The following is a 26834-nucleotide window of genomic DNA, read 5'->3' on the forward strand; positions in this document are numbered from 1 at the left end:
ACTGGTGTTGAATTTCTGGACATTTTTCTTTTGTTTGTGTAGCCTTTTTACTTTGCATTCATTGTAAAATGCCCCTCCTGCTAGGGCCAAAGCATTGGCCTGCAGTAGGGTTAAATAAATAAATAAATAAATAAAACTATATTTGAAGCTGTTGCAGCTACTCTGCTCACAGACAAAATACTAACATTGTTTTGTATTTACCTTTACCGCCATCTCATAGTACCAATACATGAATTATAAGATCTTGTAGAGCAGCTATGTCACAGATCTCCCCGAAGAACACTCTGACCGAAAGAATGGACAAGGCGACAGGTGTACCCACACAAACGCACCCTACGTGACACAAACGCTAGCGCACAAAACTAACAAAACTAACGCAAAACACGGACTATCAATACACAGAACCCGGGAACACTGCTACCAGCGTCTACTACTAGCGTTCTAATGTTAGCGGTCGGCGTTCGTGCTCGCGGTTGGTTCGGTGCGGGTGCGGCGTCGCATGGGTCCAGTAGCAGGCGTCGAGGTGGCATTCGACGTGTGCGGGCTGGCGTCGCTGGCGGCGTCGTTCGCTGCGTCGTGCAAGCTCTCGGTCCAAGTGCCCGTGGAGGTGATGCCGGTGTTGGCGTTGGGGGCACCACCCGGATGGGTGGCAACAGCGCTGGAGACGGCCCTGGCCGTAGCAGGTGGTAGTGTCGTCAGTGAACTCCCCGGAACGGGCTCAGGAACGGTAGGAAGTCCACGATGCGAAGCCCTAGAACGCGAGCTTACCGGAGCAGTAGCAGGCGTCGCTCTCTTCCAGTCGAAGCGTCCCTAACTCGACGGAGCCTCCTCTTCTCTGTTCTCCCCCCTGTCCCCGTGCCTCGCTCTCTCTGGCGCTTTTATATCCTTGGAATTAGTCCACGTAATCCTTGTCGTCGTCTTCTCCTTATTCTCTTGTCCACCAATCATCTCTTCCCACCTCACTTAATAGTTCATCTTCTTTAGTCTTCGGTTAATCGACGTCATCCTTGTCACCATCCTCTTCGTCTTCTTCAAACCTCTTTCCTTGATACTTTTATTTCAGTCTCTCTGTGATATGTGACAAGCTGCCAGAGCTGTATCTGGTAGTTGGTAATTTTAACTCACATTCCTCGTTCTGGGGGAGTGAAGAAATGAACGCCCGAGGACAAATTATAAAGTATTTTATTCTGAGCAATAATATTTGTCTCCTGAACTCCGGTAAAACCACTTACTGCACTCCGGCCTCAGGAAAACTGATCTGTTTAGATCTGTCTTTTAGTTCGCCGTCTGTTTTTAACGATTTTAAGTGCGATGTCATAGACAGACTGTATGGCAGTGATCACCTCCTCGTAATAATCAGCCTAACATCTGCACCTGAAATAGCCCCGACAAAACCGCGACGCTGGAAGTTCACTTTAGCTGACTGGGAACTCTTTATATCAGAAGCAAGGTTAGAAAAAATAGTTTTAGAAGTTATCGACATCGAATAAATAAATGAAAAGTTCACTGATTGTATTTTAGATGTCGTACACTTGGCTATTCCAATGTCTTCCGGAATTGAACGGCCAAATCAAAAGGTTTGGTGGACACAAGATTCTAAAGATGCAAAAAAAACGACAAAATAGAACTTGGGGTATTTTTTGCCGGTACCCAACACAGGAGAACCTGTTAAAGTTTAAAAAGGCAAGAGCTAAAGCTCAGTATGTCCGTCGTAGTGCCGAGAAAGCATCATGGCAGAGCTATGTGTCATTCATAAACAGTCAAATCACAAAAAAATGTGAGAACAGGTAAGGAAAAAAATGGCAGCTCCTTACCGTACACAATGCCGCTTTTGACACCACCTGGTACGCAAATATAAGGGAACAGGCAGATATACTAGGTGAGCACTTCTCTGCAGCTTCTAGCTCGTCACATTACACCCAGTCATTTCTAAAATACAAAAACATGGTCGAAAAACAGACCCCCAACGAGTGGAGGTGCAAGTGAACACTGCAATACATTAGTTACCCTCCAGGAAATCAATAGAGTACTATCTTCGGCAAAAAATAGCCCCAATACGCGACCAAATACACTTTGAAATGCTAGCCCATCTTTACCAGTCGGCCGTAGAGGCACTTCTGAGATTCTTTAAAAAATTTTCGGTATCAGGCAGACTACCCGCAGCCTGAGAAAAGCTCATATTGTACCTTTTATTAAAACCTGGAAAGATCCAACCTCCCCCAGGAGTTATAGATCCATAGCTTTTATCAGTTACTTCGCAAAATCTTTTCAAAATGTCCTGAACATCAGATTAACTTTTGTCCTTCAATCTTGTGACCTTCTTGATATCAATCAGTGTGGTTTTAAAAAGAAATTCCCCACTACAGATTACTTAGTTCGTCTAGAAAGTACTGTCACAGATGCTTTTATACACAAACAACACTGTCTTGCAGTCTTTTTTAACTTAGAAAAGGCATATGACACAACAGGTTCGGGATTGTTCAAGATCATGCCGAGCTTGGAATCCGAGACAGAATGTTGACTTTCTTAAAAGACTTCTTGTCCAACCGTTCATTCTATGTGCGCCTAGGCTCAAAGCTCTCAAAGAATTTTATTCAGGAGAATGGAGTACCTCAAGGAGGTAATTTAAGTACAACACTCTTCGTAGTAAAAATGAATTCTATTAGGAAAATAATCCCGAGGCCCATTATGTATTCTGTCTATGTTGACGACCTTCAGATAGCATACACATCTTCCAAAATATCTACATGCGAAAGACAAATACAGCTTAGAATAAATAAATTGGCAACATGGGCAGACAAGAATGGTTTCCAGTTCTCTCCACTGAAAACAGTGGCCTTACTTTTTTCACCCATATGAGGTTTACAGACAGATCCCACTCTACACATAAACAAAAGCCAGTTACCTTTTAAGAATGGACACAAATTCCTAGGCATAACTTTCGAAAAAGCTTACTTTCCTGACCCACATAACCGCATTGAAAAAGAACGCATCGCAGTCTTGACCATACTGAAAGTCCTTTCACACTGGGGTTCTAAACGGGTATGCCTTCTGCAGATTTATCGCTCTGTGGTACGATCCTGCTGAGACTATGGCTGCATAGTGTATGACTCAGCAAGGCCATCGTACTTGAAACGACTATATCCAGTGCAAAACTTAGGTTTACGACTTCCAACTGGTGCTTACAGGACGTCGCCCATAAATAATCTTTATGTTGAAACTAACGAAGCCTCTCTCAGAGACAGAAGAACTATGCTCCAATTCTCGTACATTCTTAAAATTCGTTCCATGCCAAAACACACATGCTACCCAATAGTTACAAAGTACCCATCTCGAACACCGTTTACCAACAAATCTCTGGCAATCAGACCACTTCTTCGGCGCTTTGAAGAGAAATGCCAAGAAATAGATGTAATGGACACATTGCCTAACATGCCCACAAACCTGACCCACTTCCGCCTTGGTGCTGCCTGCCCTCTATGTGCGACTTCACATTAACTCAGTTTCAGAAAAAACAAACACCACATGAGCATATATTACAAGAATATTTAACCCTAGACGAAAAATACCGAGAATACACAGCATTTTATACTGATGGATCAAAATCTGCAGACTACGTCGGAAGTGCTGTAGTTAAAAATAATTGGGAAAAAAACAGTACGGCTGCCTGAGTGCGCATCTATTTCCACGGCAGGGTGTTACGCAGTCTCTGTGGCTGTAGAAAAAATTATAAACGAGAACATTGCGAATAGTATCATTTACACTGTTTCTCTGAGCGTACTCTCCTCACTTCACCATAGAAATAAAGTTACACCACTAATTGGTGGCATCATTCATAACATAAGAAGAGCCACAACACAGGGACAAGACATAAAATTTGGTTGGGTGCCAAGCCACATCGGAATCACAGGCAATGAGAAGGCGGATGCATGTGCTGCAAAAGCTCGGAAAAAAGAATTAAAGAACGTGAACATTCCATACAAAAATGGCATGAAGCTGGTACAGTGTAAAACCAGATATAAATGGCAGTCCCAATGGAACACTGAAATAAATGATAAGCTACACTTAGTAAAACCTATTATAGAAGAATTGAAGTCATGCTCACAACAAAAACGTTTAATCGTAGTTATTTTATGCCGTCTCCGTATTGGACACACACACCTAACACATAATTTTCTAATCACAAAACAAGACAGACCTTTATGTGAAAAATGTGGAGATGAGCTCACCGTAAATCACATCCTATTCTCGTGCACACAACTCGAACGGCTAAGGAAAAAATATTTTACTGTATTTTACAATGAACGCATTCCTTTCCACACCAATTTACTTTTAGGAGATAATCCACTTCTAAGAACTTCATCCGTTTTCCGTTTTCTGAAAGACGCAGTGATTTAAACAAAATATAATACCACAAAACTATTATTTCTAAAAATTCCTACCCTGCGCTTTGACGCATTTTATGATACAGCTCATCCAATTTCTAAGGCCTGAGAAGAAGACTGAGGTCTACATTCGATTTGTTAGGCTCCTCGGAGTCCTTCTCCGGACAAGGACTTTCGCTGAGGGCCCCAAATTCTTGAAATAAATTATACCATGTGTTTGGCGCTTGATAGCCTGAGTTTCTTATGCGCCATAAAACCCAATACAACACAATACAATCCTTCCTAAAGTTCAATTCTTATCTAAAATCTTTGCAAAGTGTCTTTATTGGCTATTTTAGGGGGAGAGTGGGGCAAAACACGACATTTCGTTAATCCGCGCAACCTAACTTTTAAATGTGCAAAAATATTCATTTCATATTTATGTGCTATGACTGGCCGGATGTTCATTGGAATGGGGTTTCAGGTTGAGAAGACTGGACTTTATTGAGCAGAGAAAAAAACTGCACTTCGTGACCTAAAAAGCGATCTAAGAGGTGCGTAATTGCGCATGCCAGATTTTTCAAAGCGGCGCAGCTCAATCAACCTGCTGTCCTACATGAAAGCAAGAATATAATTATTACAATTGGTTATTGGTCTTATGTCATGTATAGGTTCAAAATTCTCAGCCCTCGGGTAATCGAGGCAAAATTTTTTTAGCAGCTGGTTACATGTGAGCCACAACACGACGTTGCGATCTTCTGGAGAGACTACAGTAGATGTAATACTTCTATTTCGTGTACTCAAGCTGTACCCGTCTTTTCCCGCTCTGTGGGAATGTCTGGGCGTTCAAAGTGAAAACAATAACTGCCAACTAGCGAGCAGAAAACGTGACGAAGGTTCTGGAGAGTTGCCCAAAGCGCCCTTAATGCAACAGAAAAAATTTGAGAATGTTAAAAGGAGGAACTGTATCAAAAAGTTTGAGAACCTAAGCATCGCACTCTGTCCAGTGAGCATGAACAGCTATTTGTACCATACATCATCCGAATACAGCAAGCTCTGTTATGTATGGCCTACAATCATGTTGAAACACTAGTGTTCATGCGTTATGAATCGAACCAAATCGCACGTTTTTTCAACGCAGCTGAGCTAAAGAGCGAAAACTCTGACACTAAAGCTGGAAAAAAACTTACGATGAACGCAGGAAATACAGATAAAGGCTGCGAGTGCAGTGCGGCGGTGTAGCTTCGTAGTCTGTAGTGGCTCATGGACTGAAGCAGCGGCGGGTTCGGTTTTAGTGTATTGTGTGTCATTCAAATAGGGTCCCCAAGGTTTTTTGTCCAGATGTCCATGAAGCCAACTTTCTCTGCATTCATAGCAAGGATAGGTAATGAGTTGATTATAGAGGGGTGTCTCTTTTTGCCCCGTGCAGTATTCTCTTTTACCCCATGAAGTTGGACACACGACTACCTTTTCCGGTTTTAAATTAAATTGTATTTAGCTGTGTTACTATTCAGCTGGCTTTTCATATTAGGTGACCTTTATGCCAGGATGGTAAGAAATAATTGAGCAGTATTTACTTTTCGACGCCTATTAAGAAAAGTTAATGGCGACGATTTGCACATTTTTGTCACGTTTTGCCCTGCTCTGTAAACTTGGGAATCAAGCCCTGCTTCCACTAGAAAGTCGCAGAGTAATTGCAAGCTCACATTGTCATATGCACCTTTTGTTATAAAAAAAACCAGCGATAGTGGCCTGCTTTGCGTCAGGTATTTCAACGCACTACGTTACTACAAACAAACTGTCCTCCAAAGGTTTTTCCTGCCCAGTAATATTTCCAGTTCTTACAGTATTCCATTTTTCCCTATTAATATTTTCAGCTTGTTTTTAGTTTGGATAAATGTCTATAACTGCCGTTATCTTGATCGGCGTCTACCAGTCATTCCTGATATTCTCTTCCTAATTTTCAGTTTTAAACACACTCTACTCCGCAGCCAATCTTGTGGCACCTTTTCACTCAGAAAGCCTTGCTCTACAGCTCTGAATAATGCCTCCTTACTGTGTGGCCCAAGCTAAGTAAAAAAAAAACGTTGTCGGAATTCCGTCGAGTCCGGTTAGCTGTATCCTCTCCAATAATTTCCAGTGCTCTCTTTCAGTCCAGTTCCCCCCTGTCACTTTTCGTCTGCCGTTTTCAGCGTTGCATCATGTGCTGTCCTAGAAACCAACCGTCAGTTTACTTTATTTCTCGCTTATTACGGCATCGATTTAGCGTAGAGCCGCGTTACACTTGCTCGTCCTGTATAAAATATTGTATGTCTTCGGCCTTATCAAAGCGATTAATAAGATTCCAAAATTTCCTGCGAACGTCTCTATCCTTTTTCTTACTTGCGTCACCGAACAATTGTTTTCCTCATTAATTTTCCCATCTATGATCTCGTGTACATGTAACCTGGGTTGTCGGTACATGACCCATTTTATGTGGTCCTCCACTCGTTTCATAATGTCCGCCACTTGTTTGTCGGTCAAACTGGTTCTGTCTTCATCGTGCCTTAACTTTCGTTCTGTCTGCATTGCCCCAGTGCAGGGTAGTCCGTTTACGGTCAATCTCAGTTTTTCAAAGTCTCTTGATAAATTTAATTTTCGTTAATATTTTCAATTTTATTTTTTTTAATTTCTTTTATCTCCTAGGCGCCAGTTCCTGGCTTCCTCGTCGTAGTCATTGGCGTCGGCGTAGTCTGCGTAACCAGTCGTAAAAGTAGCAGAGCGAAACGCCACCTCGAAGGTGACTGCCATGGGAAGACAACGTATGGTGGTAAGCAGCGTAACACGCCATCCGCCAGCCCTGAAGAGTTGCGCTCAAATTTCCCATTACAGGCGATCTAAATCATATGACAATTATTTTTTCTGATCAGTATAAAATAGCAAGAGTAAGAGTAATGGTGACTGATTTCTAAAGCAGCGGACAAAAATGAGCGCTGCTAATAAATAAGTGCCGACGTAGTCAGGCTGATGAGGATGCTGATGATGCAGCGCCTGTTACATCTGAAAATCTGAAATGTGCTATTGGTTGCAGATTGGCAACACCTTCAGCAAAATATACTTGTAGTTTTCAAAGAACAAAATCAAATGTGACAGCAGCTGGCACGAAAAACTTACAAAAAAATATTTAGGAGTTTGGCCTCGGGACGCTGAAGAAAAGCGAAAAGGTGGCTTACGTGTTTTATGGCATCCTTTGCTGCAACTTGAAGTTGGCCTCTTTTAAGATGAACCAAAAGTCACATTTCATGCTATTCCGAATAAGCACGATATTTGTGTTAGATTCACCTATCAGCTGGTTGATGACAACAAGACACATCCATTGGCCAGGCTACACAGAGATGGGTAACCATGCAGTATGCGTGATATCTACACATACACACTGCTTCCTCTACTTCGTCCTTCGTCGTAGCTTCAAAGGGTTTGGTCAGGGTGCACTGTATGGCTAATTGGTGGCAAGAAACAGCGGAAAACTGCGTTAAGGCACGAGGATAACCGAGCAGGAGGATAACCGAGCAGGGCAGTGGCCTTTGTCCTGTAGTATAGTTTTCTCTTCACAGTTTTCCAACACTTTATATCTGCTGCCGGAATCATAAGCAGTGAGTCGCCACTGTTAGGACCGGCGGCTCACTTCCTGTTGGGCATTATTTATTGCACAAAATGACTAAGCTGCCCGCTTAGAGCACTTCCTGTTCCAACCTCATAGATATCTTCATGCAACACTAAACACAGCGCACATCAGGAAAGGACCTCACCAACAATCATCATCAGCCTGCTTACGCCCTTTGGATGTCAAAGACCTCTCCCATGTCTATCCAGTGAACCCTGTCCTTTACCAGCTGCGGCCACCGTGTCTCCGCAAACTTCTTAATCTCTTCCGCCCACACCTACCTTTCTGCCGCCCCCTGCTACGCTTGCCTTCTCGTGGAATCCACTCCGTTACCCTCATGGACCACCGGTTATATTGCCTCCGCATTACATCTTCTGCTCAAGCACCTTTTTTTCTCTTGATTTCGACTAGGATGGAATTCACCCGTGTGTGTTCCCTCACCCACTCTGCCCGTTGCTCTCTCTTAAAGTTACACCTATTATATTTATTTCCATACTTCGATGTGCGGTCCTTAAGCTGAGCTGAAATCTTTTCGTTAGCCTCCATGTTTCTGCCCCATATGAGAGTTCCGGTAAGATTCAGCTGTTGTATCCTTTTCTCTTGAGAGATACTGAGCCACTGCCATACATGATCTCAGAGAACCTGCCATACGCGCTCCACCCCAATCTTATTCGTTCTAGTCATTTTCCTCTCAAGACCCGGATCAGCGGTCACTACCTGCCCTAACTGTATCTCCAGTATCTCCACTTAGTACCGCTTCCAGTATCTCGCTACTAACTGTGATCTGCTGTTCTCCTTGTGAGACTGTTGAACGTCAATTTGGTTCTCTGCACGTTAATTTTTAGAGCTACCGTTCTGCTCTGCCTAACTCATTGATCATGCTTTGCAATTCATCTCCTGGTTGAATTAGCAAGACAATGGCATCAAACAGTCACAGATTACTTAGATATTCTTCAATAACTCTTATTCCCAACTGTTTGCAGAAAATCCAAGCCTCGGAATACCTGAAGCAAACAGGCGGTGAATAGCATTGGCGAGATCGTGTCTCTCAGTCTTACACCTTTCCTTATTAATATTCTATTGCAAACTGTATCGAAGACTATGGCAGCTGTGCAGTCTCTATATCTTTATAGTTAACAGATAGCTCTATGAACTGTAAAGCATGATCAATAAGTTATAGAACTAGAGCAGAGCGGTGGCTCTAAAAATTAACATGCAGAAAACCAAGGTAATCTTGAACAGTCTCGCAAGGAAACATCAGTTCACAATTGGTATCGAAGTGCTGAAAGCGTTAGGGGATACTTTTAGTCGGGGCAGGCAGTTGCTGCTGATCCGGATCATGAGAGGGGAAATGACTACAAGAATAAGAATAGAGCGGAGCGCATATGGCAGGTTCTCTCTTATCATGAATGGTAGTTTATCATTATCCCTCAAGAAAAAAGTATACAACAGCGGTATCTTACAAGTACACACCTATGGAGCAGAAATGTTGAGGCTAACGAAAAGGGTTCAGGACAACGCAGTTGTGGCCGAGGGGCTTGGGCGTCCACCTCAGCTGCGGAAGGTGGCTGGTTCGAGACCCACCGCCGGCAACCCACCGGTAAAAATTGGAATAAGTGTCCCCCGGCCCGGCGCCCGGCTTCCTCAGGGGTGTAGGCTTGGAAAAAGCTCCACAAACCCCGCTGCGCCCTCCGGGGCAAAACCAGTTTCGAACACAATCAGCCTGCAAAGGTGGTTCGTGAGTAAATTGCGACGTCGCAACGAGTGTTGCGAGTTAAGTGAAGTTTAAATGAGTGCGCTCTGCGAGAGTTCAGATCATAAAAAAAATCTCAGTCTTCAAAGAGAGTTCGGCACTGCGCCAACACTGCGCACTGCGCAGCGAGCCATGGAATGAAAAATGATAGATGTAACGTTAAGAGAGCGGAAGCGGGGAGAGTGGGTGAGGGAACAAACGCGGCTTAATGACGTCCTAGTCGAAATCAAGAGGAAGAAATTGGCTTGGACAGGGCATGTAATGCGAAGGCAAGATAACCGCTGGTCTTTTAGGGTAACGGAGTGGATTCCAAGAGAACGCAAGCGTAGCAGGGGGCGGCAGAAGGTTAGGTAGGCCGATGATATTGAGGAAAGAAGGCAAATGTTCAGATGGTTTTTTTCAACCCCAGATAAACTAAGTGCCATGTACAAAAGAACCCTGCCCGCCGAATGACGTCCCCAAAATACGCAATGTAACATCCGCCACCGCAAAAAATTTGCTAAATGCACAGAGGCCATCCTGTACAGCAGCCCGCTGCCCTGTGGGTAGCAGCAAGTGGGACAGTCCGGTAGGTGCCTCAACGAAAGGCTTCGTGAACACAACAACATGAAGTCGTTAAGGGGCAGCAATCTGGCCGTGCATTGCAAGGAGTGCGGGTGCGTGCGATTTCTGGATAAATGTTCTGTCGTTGCCATAAGCAGAGATAAATTGACAAGAGAAATAGTTTTGAAGCTAGACAGATAGCTACTTTGCGTGATTTGTGCGTCAGCGACCCTTCTATATTCTTATCGAAACGAGAATTGAGATTCCTAGGTTTGCAATGGCATTTATCTTCTTATGCTTATTTTTCCCTTTGATTTCTTCGGCTTCCCAGTTTTGGCGCATGCGCTCAGTCGTTACGCTCAGCTCCCGGTCGACACGGTTTTGTGTTTTTCCTTTAGCCGAAAGTTAGCGCTCGTGTGGTGTGCTCTTTCTTCGTCCGTTGTCTTGTTTTTCGCGCTCCTTTTCTCATGGATCGATGCCGACTGATCCAACTTTTCACCCTTGTTCAAAGCAAGCACTGCTGCAAGAAGGCTCTTCGAGGTACCAGATGGCATCGTTTCCAAATGCGCACCCAGAGCTGCAAATAGAACGCCGATAGCGCCACTTGTGTCTTCTGGAATATCTCGTGTGCGCGAACTCTGCAGCGCGGTCATTGTTTGTTGTTTTTGTTGCGGTGGTGGTAGTTGTGATAGAAAACTTTATTGACAAGGAAAATGAGACTCTAGGAGAAATTTCCAATAGGTGTTGTCTTCATTTCAAGAATCAACCGGCCTTGGCCGCCGCTCTAGCCTGCACAACGAGTGTGCGCTGCTGATCAAGCTCCGAGCTGAGCAGAGAGGTCTCCCATTGCCCCTTCTTTCTATGTGTTGTGATGTCCGGTGGTTTCGGGCCCTTAAATCCCATGTAATGTCGTATCCAAGGTGAAAATATCCCAACTGCTTCTAGCTGGTTTATACTGGATTCAGCTGGTTCCAGCTGAACCCAGCTGGCAACAAGGTGGTCCCAACGAGAACCAGTCCAGTCTGGAAATGGAGCTAGCTTGAACCAGTTGGTCTGGAAACAAACCAGTTTGAACCAGTTGGTCTGGAAACAAAACCACCTGGAACCAGTTGGCCTGAAAATAAAAGAAGGTGGCCTAGCTGAACCAGCTGATCGGAAACCTTGTAGTGTGGAAATAGAACCAGACTGCGAAAAAGTAGATTGGGACTCGGCTCAGCGTGGGATTTGTGTGTGGTTAAGATGAATTGATGCCCGTATGAGGTGCTGGTTCTTTATAGAAATGAGCTTGGTCCAGGTTGTCTCCGACTGAGTGTGCAAGCCTGAAAATCATACAAACTGGCTCTTACTGTGGAAGCCCTAGAGAGCTTTGACAGAACAATAGCAAAGGCTCGCAGTTTAGTTCACATTTGTGTCCACAAAAGTCCCTATGGTCAACAATTGAAGCACTGCTATATACTAGCTTATTGCAACAGGTTTGGTTACTAATCACAAGTTTCAGATGTGCTTTTAGACGCAGGCTGAACTGTATGCTTTGACAACTGTACAGCCAGGCAAATCTTTAGTTAGCGTGTGCGATGGCCATTTTTTCTGCGCTCCTGCACTTTACGACGAAGCACACTTGTGGAACGCTCAATATTGAACAAGGGCTTAGTAAGCCTGTGCGTAGATTTGTTATTTTCACAAGTTTTCTCCGTCAAAGGTTGCCGGAACATGCAAAACCTGGCCGTCGTACACGCCAGATAAAGATTTTTGACACGTTCACAGTGTGCTTGTGATGAAGATTTCCCTCACAAACTCGAACTGTCCTATGCCTTCAATACTAATTTCTGCACAGATCCATACATTTTCTTTCATTGCGCAGTGTGGAGAAGTAGAGTTATTAACATTTACATGTGTAAAAAGATGCAGAACAGCCTTGGAATGCATATTGTTTCTTTATGGAGGAAAGGAACCCTTAAACTATGTAAAATCATAAAACCAAAGATATGCAATTTATTTCAAGGTAAACAACTGAGATTAAATACTGACATGAAAACATTTTTTTCAAACGAATGCGCATGATTCGCATGTAACTATAAACAAGCACAGTTTAGAGACACCGCAGACAGCTTCATCCAATTTTTGTTCTGTGAAGAGATCAATTCTGTGATTATATCCGGCTATGTTGATCTTTTTCTAGCAATGGTGTGTTGCTGAGAAAATGATATTTTAAAAACTTTATGACCACATCTTTCCAAATCATTTTGTCAAAGCTGAAAAAGGCTTCATGATCATTGCTTGGAAGGGAATCGACATGAAACCTAGCCTATAGGAATTGCGGCCTGAAAACTGTTTTGGTGCATCACACATTGCTTGCGAATTGGCCAGTAATTGAGAGATATGTACTTCGTTTGTTTACCTTTTTTCTTATGAATTCTTTGTTTTCAGTGCAAATAGCTTTTTTTGCCGCTGAAATGCATTAATCGATAAAGGCGAATATGAATTTGTCCTCACTGTCCCTCCAAAAGATGTGCGGATACCACCTAACGCAACTTTAATCACTCACATCAATGAACAATCACTGCTGCTATTGACATGTATAAGAAGCACTGCGTTCAAAGGAAGTTTTCCACTATAACTCATTTTCCTGAAAAAAAGAAGCATTTCAAATCATGAAGCTACACACACCAGCCAACGGGAGAAGCGACAGATGGCTTCAGATCAATTCTTATGAGAAGGGTTGTGCAACTTGTGTGTGCATCAGAAAGCATGCTAAGCTTACACAAATACTAACAAGCATGTGTACACTAGAAACTTCAAACACTGTGCTAGTTGCTCTGTGTGGGTGCAACGAAAGTGGATTTCTGGGGCACTTACATATTATTGCAGTCAATGTTGCTATACAGCACTGCACATCAGCAAAGTGCAGCGGTCGCCAAGTGGTTGAGCATCGGCCTCGCATGCGGAAGGTGCAGGGTTCGATCTCCAGTGCCACCAGGCACTCACCGGTGATACAATGGGTACAAGCTTCCCCTGGCCTGGTGCTCGGTTTATTCAGGGCGAAATGCTTGTGAAATGGGCCTTTACCCCGCCTTGAGCAAACTAAAATACCTTCTGTCATAGCGCTCTTAGGACAGAGATGCCCTTGCGCCATAAACATTCACAATCATCATCGCATCAGCAATGAATGACTCTTATATAGGGCTTTAAATTTAAGTGGTATGAAAAAACATGATGCACTTCCTTCCATGAAAACACATCGTATGACACCAGGCTTTACCTCTGCAGTGTGATCACGTTATGTCAGTTCAGCAGTGAGTATGTGCATAGTCCTGTAGGCTGGAGAGGTAAAGAACTTGCGTGCTATCACAAATGTTCTATAATCTCCAGCAACATCACTGAAGCAAATTATATGCTTGACTTTAATGCAGGCTCCCGATTCCTGCATGGCAGCAGTGGAGTCAGTCATGTACGGTAATTTGTACTGCTCGCTGTAGAACACATACTGAGATACTGCAACATGGTCATGTTCCACAATAGGACCGGATATAATACGACCAATATGGCCTTCAACACACTGTACAACTTCTTAAGAAGCCTCTATCGACTTGCCAAGTGGCAGAACAGGCTTTTGGCTCAAGGCACTATTCTTTCATAAAAACTCTTGCGTCTCTGTACTAGCAAGCGCTTTTAGTTTTTTCAGAGAGGTGGCCATTATTAGTTGTTCAACAATCTGCAGTGGCACACTCTTAGATGATGTCACCAGCTCCTTGAGTTGCCCAATATTTGACTCAAAGGCAAAACATTAATGTGCCCAGAGTGGCCCCTGTGTCCCCACACTTTTGGGCAAGTGAAGAAGCTGGTGTAAATTAGATGTCATGGTTTTTTCTTCATAAAGAAATTGTGTCTCCACGACAAATGTAACTAAACATTGCGGGCTGTTGGTGACATCATTACCTGTTACTCTGTCCTTGAATAGAAGTGAAGCTCCCATTACCAGTGGGGCGAACTGCGTCGAAAATTTTGACCTCAAAATGCCATCTAAACATGGAAGAGAAAAGCAAAGCAGCCACTGCTGCCACTGCAGTCACTTGCTTTCCAGTACTTACGTACTGTGAGCGAACGCTGCAGTCTGTGAAAACACAGGGGAACTTTCAAACCACGAAGCTTTTTGTCCTGAGCTTCAGCAAGTGGAGGATCAGCAATGTAATATTCTTCTCCTGTATTTGACAGCCAAAGCTCTGTGAACTGATGTGCCACACCTAACAGAACACAGTGCATGTAATCTGAGGTAAGCCCCCAGAATTCATCAAAGTGTGGCAAGTTCAGCAAAGCTGTTGGTCTCTTACACCTTTCACAACCATATTTTTTGCTGCTGCCTCCTTCATCTGTACAATGGTCTCATCTGCAGTCCTATCAGGCACTGGGTCACCAACAGTATACTTGACTGACCCTGTTTCCAAAAGCAAGCACAGAATAACAGACAGAATGAGAAATTGGAAAAGAGCTTGGTCAGTATTCCTGCCTCAATGTCTGTTCAGAAGTTCAAACAACTGTGCAGGAAAAAAGCAGTTGTGAGAGAAAAAATCACAAAAATAGATTCGAAAAAGAATGCTCTCTCAATCAACAAACCCAGGCCCGTGGGCAAAATGTTATCATGCAGACACGTTGATGCTTTAGCTTTTGAGTGCCGTCGTCTAGAGAGGTAGAATAATCTTAGCGCTTCGCAACATGAAAGACGCGGTACTGAGAATTGAAATTATATTCACCATTACCATTAATGAACCGACTGCAGCAGTATTAAATAAAACCTAGGGGTCATGGAGCCCACTTGGTAAATGGGGTCTTACATTGCACCTCTGCAATGAGTCAAACTGTTGTGGGGGGATCTGCAATAATTTCGACACCAAGAGATTTTTTTTCAGATGTCTCGTTGCAAAGCACACAAATGTTTTTGCATTTCCTCCCAGTGAAGTGCAGTCACCAGAGCCGAGAGCAAATCAGCCACCGTGAGGGCAGTGTAGGGTGACCTAAGGAGACAAATTAGCACGTACATGAATGTGAATATGAAATAGAACAGCCACGACTACTAAAGCAAAATGCAGTTATCGTACCAACTTTTGGCAGCTTTACAACACACTAATGAACCCATCGCACCAATACTGCTATGTTAAATACCTCGTAGTGCCTTGACTCGAAAAAAATGCCTTCAGTAAACATCCTATAATCTGACACATGTAATATGGTGGACTTAATAGTGCACAGCCAAATGTACCTGGTGTCCACGTCTTTGAAAACGTTCAAAATATGCACTGGCAACAACACATTCGACTATTTTACATCAGCAGGTTTCAGACTTGTGCAAGTTTTTCCACACTTCCTCTAGGCTTCTGGCACGATTTAAAAAAGTTAAGATATACCTCCCAATGTTTGCACTCCTTTTCCCACTTCTATACAGAAGTGTCACTGCGCCCAGTGGTTTTAAGCATTGATTGCGCATTTTTGAGATGTCCATTTCATCAAGGCAGATGTATCCACTGACCAGGTTTTATAATGTCTGAATGTCAAATGGTTGTAAGACTGCTCACCATCGATAACAGTGCCTCGGTGTACGAACCATCCACAGCGGAAATGCCCATTAAATTGGAGCATGTTTTGCATGATCGCCCTTGCTGGGCAGGCAGCACCGCAGCTGAAGCAATGAATCTGCTGGATAACAAAATCACAAATACTATAAATTGTCACATATAATAAGGAGCCTAAAATAAAGTTATGAAGGAAAGAGGTGGGAAGAAGACGACGTGGATTAACCGAAGAATAAAGATGAAGAAGCATTCGGTGAGGTAGAGAGAGCTGACTGGTGGAGAAGCATTCGGCGAGGTGGAGAGAGGTAATTGGTGGAGAAGAGAAGAAGAAGACGACGACAAGGCTTACGTGGACTAACGCTAGGGCTATAAGAGGGCGAGGGAGAGCGAGGCACGGGGGGATTTCGTTTTCGCATGATTTCATTCCTACTCATATTAGGAACGATATCATGCGAAATCCTTCAGTGTTAACTTGAGCCAGCCCAGTACTACACGGTATAACTTTTGAAAGACCTTCTTTAGACTACCCGCCATAAGAACGAGCTATGGTGCACAAACACTGTCGTATTTAATCCCCAACTTTTTAAATACACACCCACCTCTTCTTGACATATCACAGCAATTTAGAGCTCTCAAAACGTTCAAAAATGCCTTCAAAACGTACATACTGTTCAACTCAAAGCTTTAAACATACACGTTTTGAAAACCAACTAAAGTTTATGTTGGATGTTATTTTTGTTATTGCATTATCACTTGTATAATGTTGTAATCCTTTGTACATTTCTGTGCACTGTACGGGTGACAGGGCCGTCGTCAGGCAGAGAGCATTTGCCTTTTGCTCTGTCATCCTATACCGTCTGTGTCTGTATGAATGTTACAAATAAATAAAAGAACAGAGAAGCGGAGGCTCCGGCGGGTCAGGGACACTTCGCCTGGAAGAGAGCGACGCCGGCTACAGCTCCGGTGAGCTGGCGTTTTACGCTTCGCATCATGGACTTTCTGCCGTGCCTGACCCGTTCCGGGAGGTCAACAGAGGACGCTACCACCTGCTACGGCCAGGGGTGTCTCCAGCGCTGTTGCCACCCATCCGGGTGGTGCCTCCAACGCCAAAAGCCCCGGCATCACCTCCACGGGCGCTTGCACCGGGAGCTTATACGGCGCAGCCAGCGACGCCGCCAACGACGCCAGCCCAAACACGTCGAACGCCGCCTCGACGCCGGCTACTGGATCCATCCAAAGAAAGCCACTCACAGGAATCTGAATCCGGGTGACAAGGTTCTCATCCTGCTACCCACGGATCACAATAACTTACTGATGCAGTGGAAGGGCCCTTGCCTTGTGACGCAGAAGAAAAATGGCGTGGATTATGAGTTATTGATAAATAACACCAAGAACGTTTTCCATGCAAACATGTTGAAAAAGTACGAAGAAAGAGTTGCCGTTTGCTGGGCCCCCAAGGTAGCATGCTCAGTAGTAGCCGAGGAGACAGATGATGTTGTCGGGGTGCCCACGTGCAGTGGGAAGAAAACTGTAGGATGGGATAAGGTGCTAATAAACCCCAATTTGAAAGAAGACAGAGGATCACAGATAAAAGCCGTAATCCAAAGGAAAAGGGAATGTGTTTTCGGATGTGCCGGGCAAACGGATGTCATATGTTGCTGACTAGATCTCTCTACAGATAGACCAATCAGCGTGAAGCAATACCCACAACATTTAGCAGTTCAAGAATAAATTGAAAATGAGGTGTGGGATATGTTGGAGCTTGGTGTGATTGAAAGGTCGTGGTCAGCATACAATGCGCATCTCGTGGTTGTCAAAAAACCCGATGGTACTAACCGACTGTGTGTAGCTTTTGTCGGCTAAATGACATCATAGTACCCGATGCAGAACCCATACCAAGAGCGGACGTGGTGTTCTCTAAGGTGGCTCGAAAAAGGTTTTTTCTAAATATGACTTAGCTAAAGGTTATTGGCAAATACCAATGGAAGATTCGTCTAAACAGAAGACTGCCTTTTCGTGCTCGACGGATTTATTCCGGTTTAAATTCATGCCTTTTGGTTTCAAGACAGCATCTGCAATATTCACGAAGCTGATGAGGAAGGTTTTGGGTGGGCTCCAAAATGTTGAACACTATATTGATGACATCCTTGTGGCAACAGATACGTGGGAAGAGCTTGTAATTACGCTGGAAAAACTATTTGATAGAATTCAGCAAGCCAAGTTCACCATAAAACCGGCAAAATGTGAGGTGGGCTTTGTAGCCATTTCTTTTCTCGGACACAAGCTGGGGATGGGCCGTATCGCGACGAAAGACGACATCTTGGACACAATACAGCAGGCCCAGACACCGACGACCAAGAAAGAGGTACAGTCGCTCCTGAGGTTAACGGGATGCTACAGGGTCTTTCTTCCAGATTATGCCCACATAGCCGACACGCTTTTCAAACTCACTAAGAAGGGGGCAAGCAATAAGCGGAATTGGACTGCTGAACATGAAAATGCATTCGTGATGTTAAAAGGGCATATGGCAAAACCGCCCGTGTTGCTTGTTCGCAATCTGTATAAAGAGTTTGTGCTTCGCGCCGATGCATCACACCGAGCTTTAGGAGCCGTACTCTTGCAATAAGAGAATCGCGTGCTACATCCGGTATTTTTTGCAAGCAAGAGATTATCGGCTAGTGAACGCAACTAATCCACTGTTGAAAAGGAATGTTTGGCGGTGGTGTGGGCGGTAAAGAAATTCTACATTTGTCTTTATGGGGGACATTTCAGGATTCAAACAGATCATCATCCGCTTGAATATTTAACCAAGGCCAAAATGAACAATAGTAAAGTCATGAGATGGAGTTTTGCCTTGCAAGAATACTCATTTCAGGTGGAATATATTAAAGGCAGAGATAACTTGGAGCGGACTTAATGAGTAGAGCCAACTGAACAGCTCTAGGTATCTCTGGGATATATCTTGTTGTTGCTGTACTAATGTTTCTCTGGGATTTATCTTGTTGTTGTTGTTGCTTTTGTTAGTGTTATTCGATTATGCAAGGGAGTATGTTGTGGACACCAACATGTTCAATAAGGACTCTGTACGGACAACGGTAGTGGTGCGTTAATGTTTCGTAACTGCAGTTTGGTGTGCTGTGTTAGTGGTGTGCTCTTGGTGTGTGCTGGACATCTGCGGTGTGTTGTATGCTGGGTCCAGAATCGCCACAGAAGATAGTCGGTTGTCTGGATGGCTTGAAGATGAGTATGACGCGAGCAGTTTTTCATAGAAAAACTCTTGAGAGAGGGGGCCATTGTCACGTATAATAAGGAGTCTAAAATAAAATTATGAAGGAAAGAGGTGGGAAGAAGACGACGTGGATTAACCGAAGAATAAAGAAGATGAAGAAGAAGCATTCAGTGAGGTGGAGAGAGATGATTGGTGGACAAGAGAAGAAGGAGAAGACGGCGACAAGGCTTACGTGGACTAACTTCAAGGCTTTAAAAGGGCGAGAAAGAGCGGGGCACGGGGGGGGGGGGGGGGGAGAACCGAGAAGCGGAAGCTCCGGCGGGTCAGGGACATTTCGGCTGGAAGAGAGTGACGACGGCTACTGCTCTGGTGCGCTCGCGTTCTACGGCTTCGCATCGTGGACTTCCTGTCGTGCCTGAGCCCGTTCCGGGGAGTCAACGGAGGCTGTTGTCACCTGCTACAGCCAGGGGTGTCTCCAGCGCTGTTGCCACCCATCCGCGTAGTGCCCCCAACGCCAACAACACCGACATCACCTCCACGGGCGCTTGTACCGGGAGCTTATACGACGCAGCCAGCGACGCCATCCCAAGCTCGTCGAACGCCACCTCGACGCCGGCTACTGGATCCATACAACGCCGCAGCCACATCGAACCAACCGTGAACACGAGCGCCGTCCACTAACAGTAGTACGCTAGTTGTAGACGCGGGTAGCAGTGTTCCCAGGTCGAGTGTATTTATAGTCTTTGTGTTTTATGTTAGTTTTCTTAGTTTTGTGTTCTAGTGTGTGTGTCACGTAGGGTGTATTATATGTGCGTCTGTGTGTGTCCACCTGTCGCCTAGTCCATTGTTTTGGTCCGAGTGTTCTCCGGGGAGATCCGTGACATAAATGAAGGCCCGAAACCATTCCCGTGAAATAACTCCTGCAAAAGCGTATTTCCGCTGCAGTGAGGTGCTAAATTTTAATCATATTTGCTTCAGTATATCACCTACCACTTGGCTAAAATGTTGTAGCTTTTACAATTAAAAAATGAAACATTTATACGTATGTTGTCCAAGCAATGTAGAAATCACCTTGTAATGAATGTTTAAAAATTAGACAATTTCAAATTAACCGAGATTCTCGTGTGCGAAACACAATTTCATAGCATATTTTCAGTACCAGTACACCATTATGTTATACAGACCCACCTCCCAACGTCTCCTCGCCCATATCCCTGTTTCTCCCGCTGCCTGTTCACGTTTGCCTCTTATATAAAGGGCATGCCAACTAGCCTTTGTTTTCAAGCCAAGTGCAGGACATGGCCTGTATTCCGATTCAATAAAGAAATTAAATGAATAACAACCAGCAAAAGCAACATGCCTTTGCAACGATAGTTTCTGTTCCAACTTTCCAGGTCCTTCCATTACAAGCGAGAGTCTCTATTTTCCGCACAAAACTTCCCAGGAGCAACATCATGTCAGGGTGAGACTGCCCGTGCCACAGCATGGATGTCATCACATTTTTTTGGCGGAGGCATACAGGAAGTTCATTCACCATGACATGAACTGGCCAGATGCTGTATTTCGACGGCCATCTACGGCCATCTGAGTTCACCGTCAACGTCAGGTCATGAGTCGATAGCTTCTGGCGCGTTGCCTTGTAGGCTTCGTCGTCAGTGATGTCGGACATCTACCCGATGGCTTCTCGGGATTGTTGATATTTCTTAGCAGCTCGTGAAGAGCTACTGACACCTCTCCTTCAGCAAGGATTAACTTCAGCTGATCCTCAATTGGAAGGCAGAGGAAGAAGTGTCCGTGAAGCAGCATCTGTCGTCCGCAATTTTCCGTGTTGCAAGATGGGCATCTCCTGCGGACAGCATTACGTTCGGCAAGACTGCCCGATGTCTCCGCAACAAGTGTTACACATTGGGCACAGTAGAAATTGAATGTTGCAGCCGTAATGTTTACCCCGGCGCATTTCTTGAAGAAATACTTTGTAATTGGGATATCCCGCCTTTTAAGGACGACGGTCATAAACTTCTTAAGAGCCTCGACTGCACTCCAGGGCAAGCCGAACCGCACCATGAAGTCTACTGTAAGCGCAAGCAGGTCGGCTGCACTACGGTCTGATTCTTCGTGCAGCTTTGTTGATTGTTCTGTTTCGCGAGCGTGATCATCGAGCGGCGGCGTCGACGCTGTTAAGGATGGGCTGGCAATGGGGTGCTCTGGTATCGCGTGCACGCGTATCGGAGCCTGCCCGTCCTCGTTGGAGAATGCATTATCTACCGATGCCCTGCGCTCTGTATGACCAAGTCGCCATCTAGTAGGTGTTGGTATGTCAAAGAAACAGGATTATGAGACCACGTATCGCTTCCGAGGCCGCATGGTGCCATTGACGAGAGCTCCACGCACACAGCGCAACACACCGCAACACACGCATCAAAACAACTGATAACTGGATTGGGTTGAGTTGGCTCATTAGCGTACTACTAGCTACGTTGAAAGATTACCAAAAATTGTCGAAGAGGAGCAAAAAAGTAACTTTTTTAACTGATAATTGCAAAAATACATCATTATTAATTTTTATTGTTATTCAGCAATTTTTTTTTACAATGATGTTTTGTATAGCGCTTGCCTCGAATGCGCCACGACGCTTCTTTGGGCCTTTGGGGCTTCGGCGCTTTGGGAAACTATAGGTCCCTTCCTTCGCCATCGCCATCTACCTTGTCCAAGGCTGCTTTTCTGCTTCTCTTGCGTTCGCTAAATAGCACTGAAAGTTCGCCATCCGGAGTCATTCGTTGAATTAATTGTTTGCTGGCTCCACTCATTCATAATTTGTGCTTTTCTTTTAACTTCGAAGATTTTCGCCTTAGTAAGGTTTGTTGACGACAAGGACAACAAATTGCACGTGGTGGACGTGACGGACATTGACAACTTCAAACCAACGAATACGAAGGACATCGATAATAAAGCAATATACTCGGTATTCTGGCTAGATACCAAAATTATGGCTATGGAGCAGGATATTATAACGCCGAAGTCCTCCTCCTGGCCGGTAAGTCATATAAGCTCTAATTGCGTGCATGCAGTGCCCAGATGTGTATTGTGATGAGTAGCCCGATTTGAGCTATAGTTGGTTAGTTTCGACAACAGAAAGGGGGACAACGCATGCGCTCGCTTTCGTTATTGTGCACTATTACGAGTGCATAATAATTCACCCGCTGAAGCACATTGCTGGAGGCGTAAAATGATTCCGGCAGTACATGCGTATCTTCAGCGCAACAGACCTAGGATTCATTGTTCTACAACATCGGAACAAAAATTATCCCTGTGATGCCGCTACCCAGTTATCTCACAGATATATATTGAATTTTAATACAGCATCAATATAGCGCGTCTTTACAAACTACGAGCTTCAAGAAATAAAAACGGATTTGTATGTACACATCTCGAGGTGGGCAAGCTTCACAGCGCACCGCTGCGGCACAAACGAACCAAAATTTTGGAGAATTGTACTAGATTTTAGAGCCTGTGCTTAATACCTTCATTACATCATATCGATTTTGTATTGGCAGTGATACTGACTAAATTATCTGTGCAACTGGGCAGTTCAAGTGCGACATTTTATCAGATCATGATAGTTTTTACACGATGTATGCAGACAGACGAGAAGAAATTGAAGATAGAACGAAAAGGGTCCTCAAACCGAAGATCAAGGTTGGGGAATGCTCGAATGAAGAAGATCAAAGGAGGAAAGAAGAACGGGTACTGTGTGAACGTACATACGATTGCATATATGCTAAATGCACATGCTGAATATATGTGCAATATACTATTCGTGTTACTCCATAATTCCGCAGATACCGAGAAAAAACAACAAAAAGCAAAAGCCAACCAAACAACATTTGCCAGTATCTTGGATAAGCATCTGAACGATGCTCACCACAAAACAAAGGCAATGCAAAACGAGGAGCAGAAAGTAGGTAGCATTTCATCATTTTTTATGGCACAAATATGAGAAAGTAATTTATGTGTTTATCATTTCTATGCTTCAGAACAAAAAGAGGCGTCTATACTCATCTAGCTCGTCAGGGGACGACGAATCCCTATGTTCATCGTCGGAGCTGCGGCAGGCAATTTCCAGCAAAAAATATTGGAAAGAGATGGCCCGGAAACTGGAGGCAAATAAAGAATTCCTCAAAAAGCAGGCTGTCTCTCTGCAGCGACGCATCGAGAGCAAGATATTTAACTGTAAGTTTTTCCTGAACTTCATGATTGTCAGTGTGTTAAATCATTGCAAGAATGAAAAGGGGATTAAACGAAAGGGCTAAGTTCAGCATAAGATCAGCTGATGATGCGTCATGCAGTTCCAAGGTTACTAAACAAATTCATCTTTGAACGTTTTTCTCTTGAAACATCTAGTACACAAACTCTAAGAAATCATTTTTTGTAAGCCACTGTATTCCCTTTGTGTGAAAAGTGTGACACGAATGACTTTTGCATCTATGTTAACACCAATGTATTGCGTATTAATGAACATGTACCCAGAGTTTATATCGATTGTTCTGAAATTCCTGTATTATATTCTGTTAGGTAGCGTGTGTGGATTTTGTACTTTAAAAAAAAAAAAATTTTTGCCCTTGCTGTACGCCATGTAGGGGGGCTCGGGCTCCCTCAAGCGAAAATCGTTCGCTTTTTGCCTGAGCCTGCCCACATCATAATGATGTAAATAAAACTGACTTGACTTGACTTGACTTGACTTGACTTGGACTTGCGTATACGAAAGTGTAATCGTGAATTTTTGCTGCTTGGCACTTTTCATTTTATTGAAGCATGACCAAAATTGCAAGTTGAACACTTTGCTTCATATATAGCGTAAACAACAAAAGAAATGCGAATACAACTCAAACATCAACAACAAAATGAGATGTTCGCTAGAGGAAGCTCATTACTAGCACATATTAATTTATCGAAGGCGTGATGACTGTCTGTTAGAAGTGTTAATCAACCTCACTTGTATTTCCAGTAGCTAATATATTTGTTTCCGTGTTTTCATTTCAGTTCTCTTTGCAAGTCATTTGCTGCTGTTAGCATGTAAAGCAGTTCCTACCATAAAGTGAATGTAATTAGTCTTTGTATAGCCCTTTCATAATGTAAATTGCGTGATAATTTTCATAACGCCAGAATTTTTATTACAGTGACTCAGGAATCTCCTCGTGAAGTAGTGAGAAGCTGTGAAAGTAAGTTAGGTCATTTCTCTGCTGTTACTGTCATTTCAGTTCACGGCTAGCATATTGTTGATGCAGATTCTAGCTCAACATTTATTAATATGTTTTTACGTGCACAAACTGACGTATGTGAACTTTTAAATGCAGCTCCACCTGTAGATAACACTCATAATAGGGCGCACAAGAGCACTGAACAGCAACCACAATGCAGTAAGTGCACTTTTATGCCAAGCGTCTTTTTTAATGTCACATGCATAGCCAATATATGTTATTTTCATTTGTATTTGCTGTTTCTCTCTCTGTCACTATGTCGTGCTGTACCCTTACCTTTCTATTTTCAGTTGCCTAGCCTATCGTTAGTTCACCTATATATAGGCTAGCTGACATTCCGTCATAGTTGCAGTCCATGTGACGTAACTGTAAAGTACTGAGTGCACAATTTTGTCGAAAGAGCTAGTAATTGGCAGCCCCCGGTGCACCAGCACAAAGCCGTCCTTGAGAAAAACATGGAGCCTGTGGGGCTCTTGTGCAGTAGGTTTTATACATTAAAGGCTGAAGCATCTGGAATCACCGGTAGATCATTGGGAGAGAGAAGAAGACGGAACACAGGGATGTTAACCAGAAGGATGCTCAAGTTGGCTATCCTGTACTGGGAGGGAGAGGGTGAGGGGATGTAGGAGAGATGAAGTGAGAAGCAGAATCACAATCTGTCACGCAAGCATGATGCCCTCACGTGACAAAACGTGAGCGTGAAACCTGAACAAAGCAGCAGTTGTGGAAATGCACGTGCCTCACCAATGAGCTTTGTTTTTGTCTTCTTTAGCGTAATCCCCAATATTTGCAATGTTTACTTTCGTTTTGTCCTCTCGTCTTTTCACATATTCTGAGTAGACATGAGAGTAATTTCACTAACTTCCTAACAAAGGAAAACGGGCCCTAAAGAAAGCTCTTACGTAATAACTGCAAGCGATCGGCTTTAGCCTTATTTCATTTTCTGGCAATATAGTATTGTGCAGTTATTTCATTTGTTTTTAATATTGCAGACACCCTTGCATCGTCTATGCAGGCATCTCCTACAAAGAAGCAAAGTGATGCAGCACCTGCGCAGCCGTCGTGTGGTAAGATTTCATAACCATTGGTGTAAAACATGCCAAAGCGCAAGTAGAGAAACGCAGAATGTCCCATGAAAATGCTGAATTGCGATGTAACTGTTGTGCGATGCATGTTGTGACACAGGTGTCATAAGAAAGAAGTCTGCACCTTGCGCATGTCTTACAGTTGGGAAGGAAACTATTTTAAATGGTCAGTGGAGTCTACTGGGCCTTTAACTTGACTATTTGAATTGTGTGCCATGGATGCAGATTACACACAATGCATGCATGTGACCTAACATGGGTAGTGCTTGTGGCTACCTGAAGACAGTGGCAAACATAATTAACAAAGTGTTTATGGGGCTGTGAACCTGCTGGGAAAATAGGCATGTGTTATTTTGATACATACTTTATTTCTGTGGTTTGTTTGCAGTTCCAGAACAAGATTTCACGCACCTTGCGGATGGATCTGTAAGTAGTTCTGACCACAGTGTCTCTTTCCAGTAACCAATCTTGTAGTAACCAAGTGTGTTGCATGCAGTACATGGCTTGCATCAACATGTTTGGTTGTTAGCTAAAAGTCACATTAATACAATTGTGAAGGTATGAGTTTAATCAGCAGGATATTGTATTAAGCAGAACCCTGCAATTTTGTCACGTGTTTCGAAACCTCTTTTAGTGCTCTGTTGAGCTTATTCCACCAAACAGTATGTCTGTAAAAACCACAGTACATGCAACTAGCCAAAATAACATAGAGCTGGACGATATAATTTACCTCTTAACCTTTCGCTCAGCGTTTATGAGCCCATATTACACAACACGAAATTTTTATTCCTTGCAGTTCCACCTTGCAAAAGGAGTTGTATTAAGTGCCGCTAGTGCACTAAAAATAATGTCAGCCAGGAAGCCAACGATTGCTTGCAACGACACAGCGCAGGCTATATGGACCAGTGAAGTCCTAGCAACGCGAAGCCTCAGTGGCAATGTTGCCCCTACAGAAAGGGGCCTGGGCGAGCCACCTAGGCAACCACTTACTCCTGAGAAAGTGGGCTTGGTTGCAGGTAAGGAAGAGTGCTTATCTGCTCGTTTGTTGCGTTGAAGTATGTGGGGCTGCTTTCCGTGACATGTGGCAGATCATACTGGGCACATGCTTTGGCACTTATATCTCTATGTTACATACTGACCGTGATGTATTATCACAAACGCATTTGATATTTTTGCTACAGTGATAATGTATAGTTTCTCTTCATGCTATCGCAAAAAAAGTCTCATCATTGTAGTTACAGCTAGTGCTAGTAATTGCTGCAGATGTTGAATTTATATTGCTCAAGTGCCTGTCATGCTTAATTAGGCAAACAAGCAACAACTATTATGTTCTTTTTTGCAAATGCAGAGATGGTTCGCTACTGGGGGCGCAAGAAATGTGGTAACGTGGAGTAA

The 26834-nt window shown here is 43.8% G+C and overlaps 1 protein-coding gene across 1 annotated transcript; it reads left to right on the forward strand.

The window, feature by feature from the left end:
* Positions 1 to 499: 499 nt before the first annotated feature.
* On the forward strand, positions 500 to 26834 carry LOC144109885 (uncharacterized). The gene is made up of 6 exons (XM_077642651.1): positions 500 to 607; positions 23131 to 23326; positions 25347 to 25421; positions 25828 to 25865; positions 26236 to 26455; positions 26788 to 26834. The coding sequence occupies exons 1-6, from the start codon at positions 500 to 502 to the stop codon at positions 26832 to 26834; spliced, it is 684 nt and encodes a 227-aa protein (XP_077498777.1).

The sequence above is a fragment of the Amblyomma americanum genome, chromosome 11 (assembly GCF_052857255.1).
Source record: "Amblyomma americanum isolate KBUSLIRL-KWMA chromosome 11, ASM5285725v1, whole genome shotgun sequence".
Classification (NCBI taxonomy): domain Eukaryota; kingdom Metazoa; phylum Arthropoda; class Arachnida; order Ixodida; family Ixodidae; genus Amblyomma; species Amblyomma americanum.

Excerpts from the sequence above, each read along its gene's own strand:
- LOC144109885 (XM_077642651.1), top strand. The coding sequence starts at position 500 with ATGGGTCCAGTAGCAGGCGTCGAGGTGGCATTCGACGTGTGCGGGCTG. Across the intron at positions 608-23,130 it reads CGGTCCAAGTGCCCGTGGAG|AACAAAAAGAGGCGTCTATA; the intron begins GTGATGCCGGTG and ends TCTATGCTTCAG. Across the intron at positions 26,456-26,787 it reads GAAAGTGGGCTTGGTTGCAG|AGATGGTTCGCTACTGGGGG; the intron begins GTAAGGAAGAGT and ends TTGCAAATGCAG.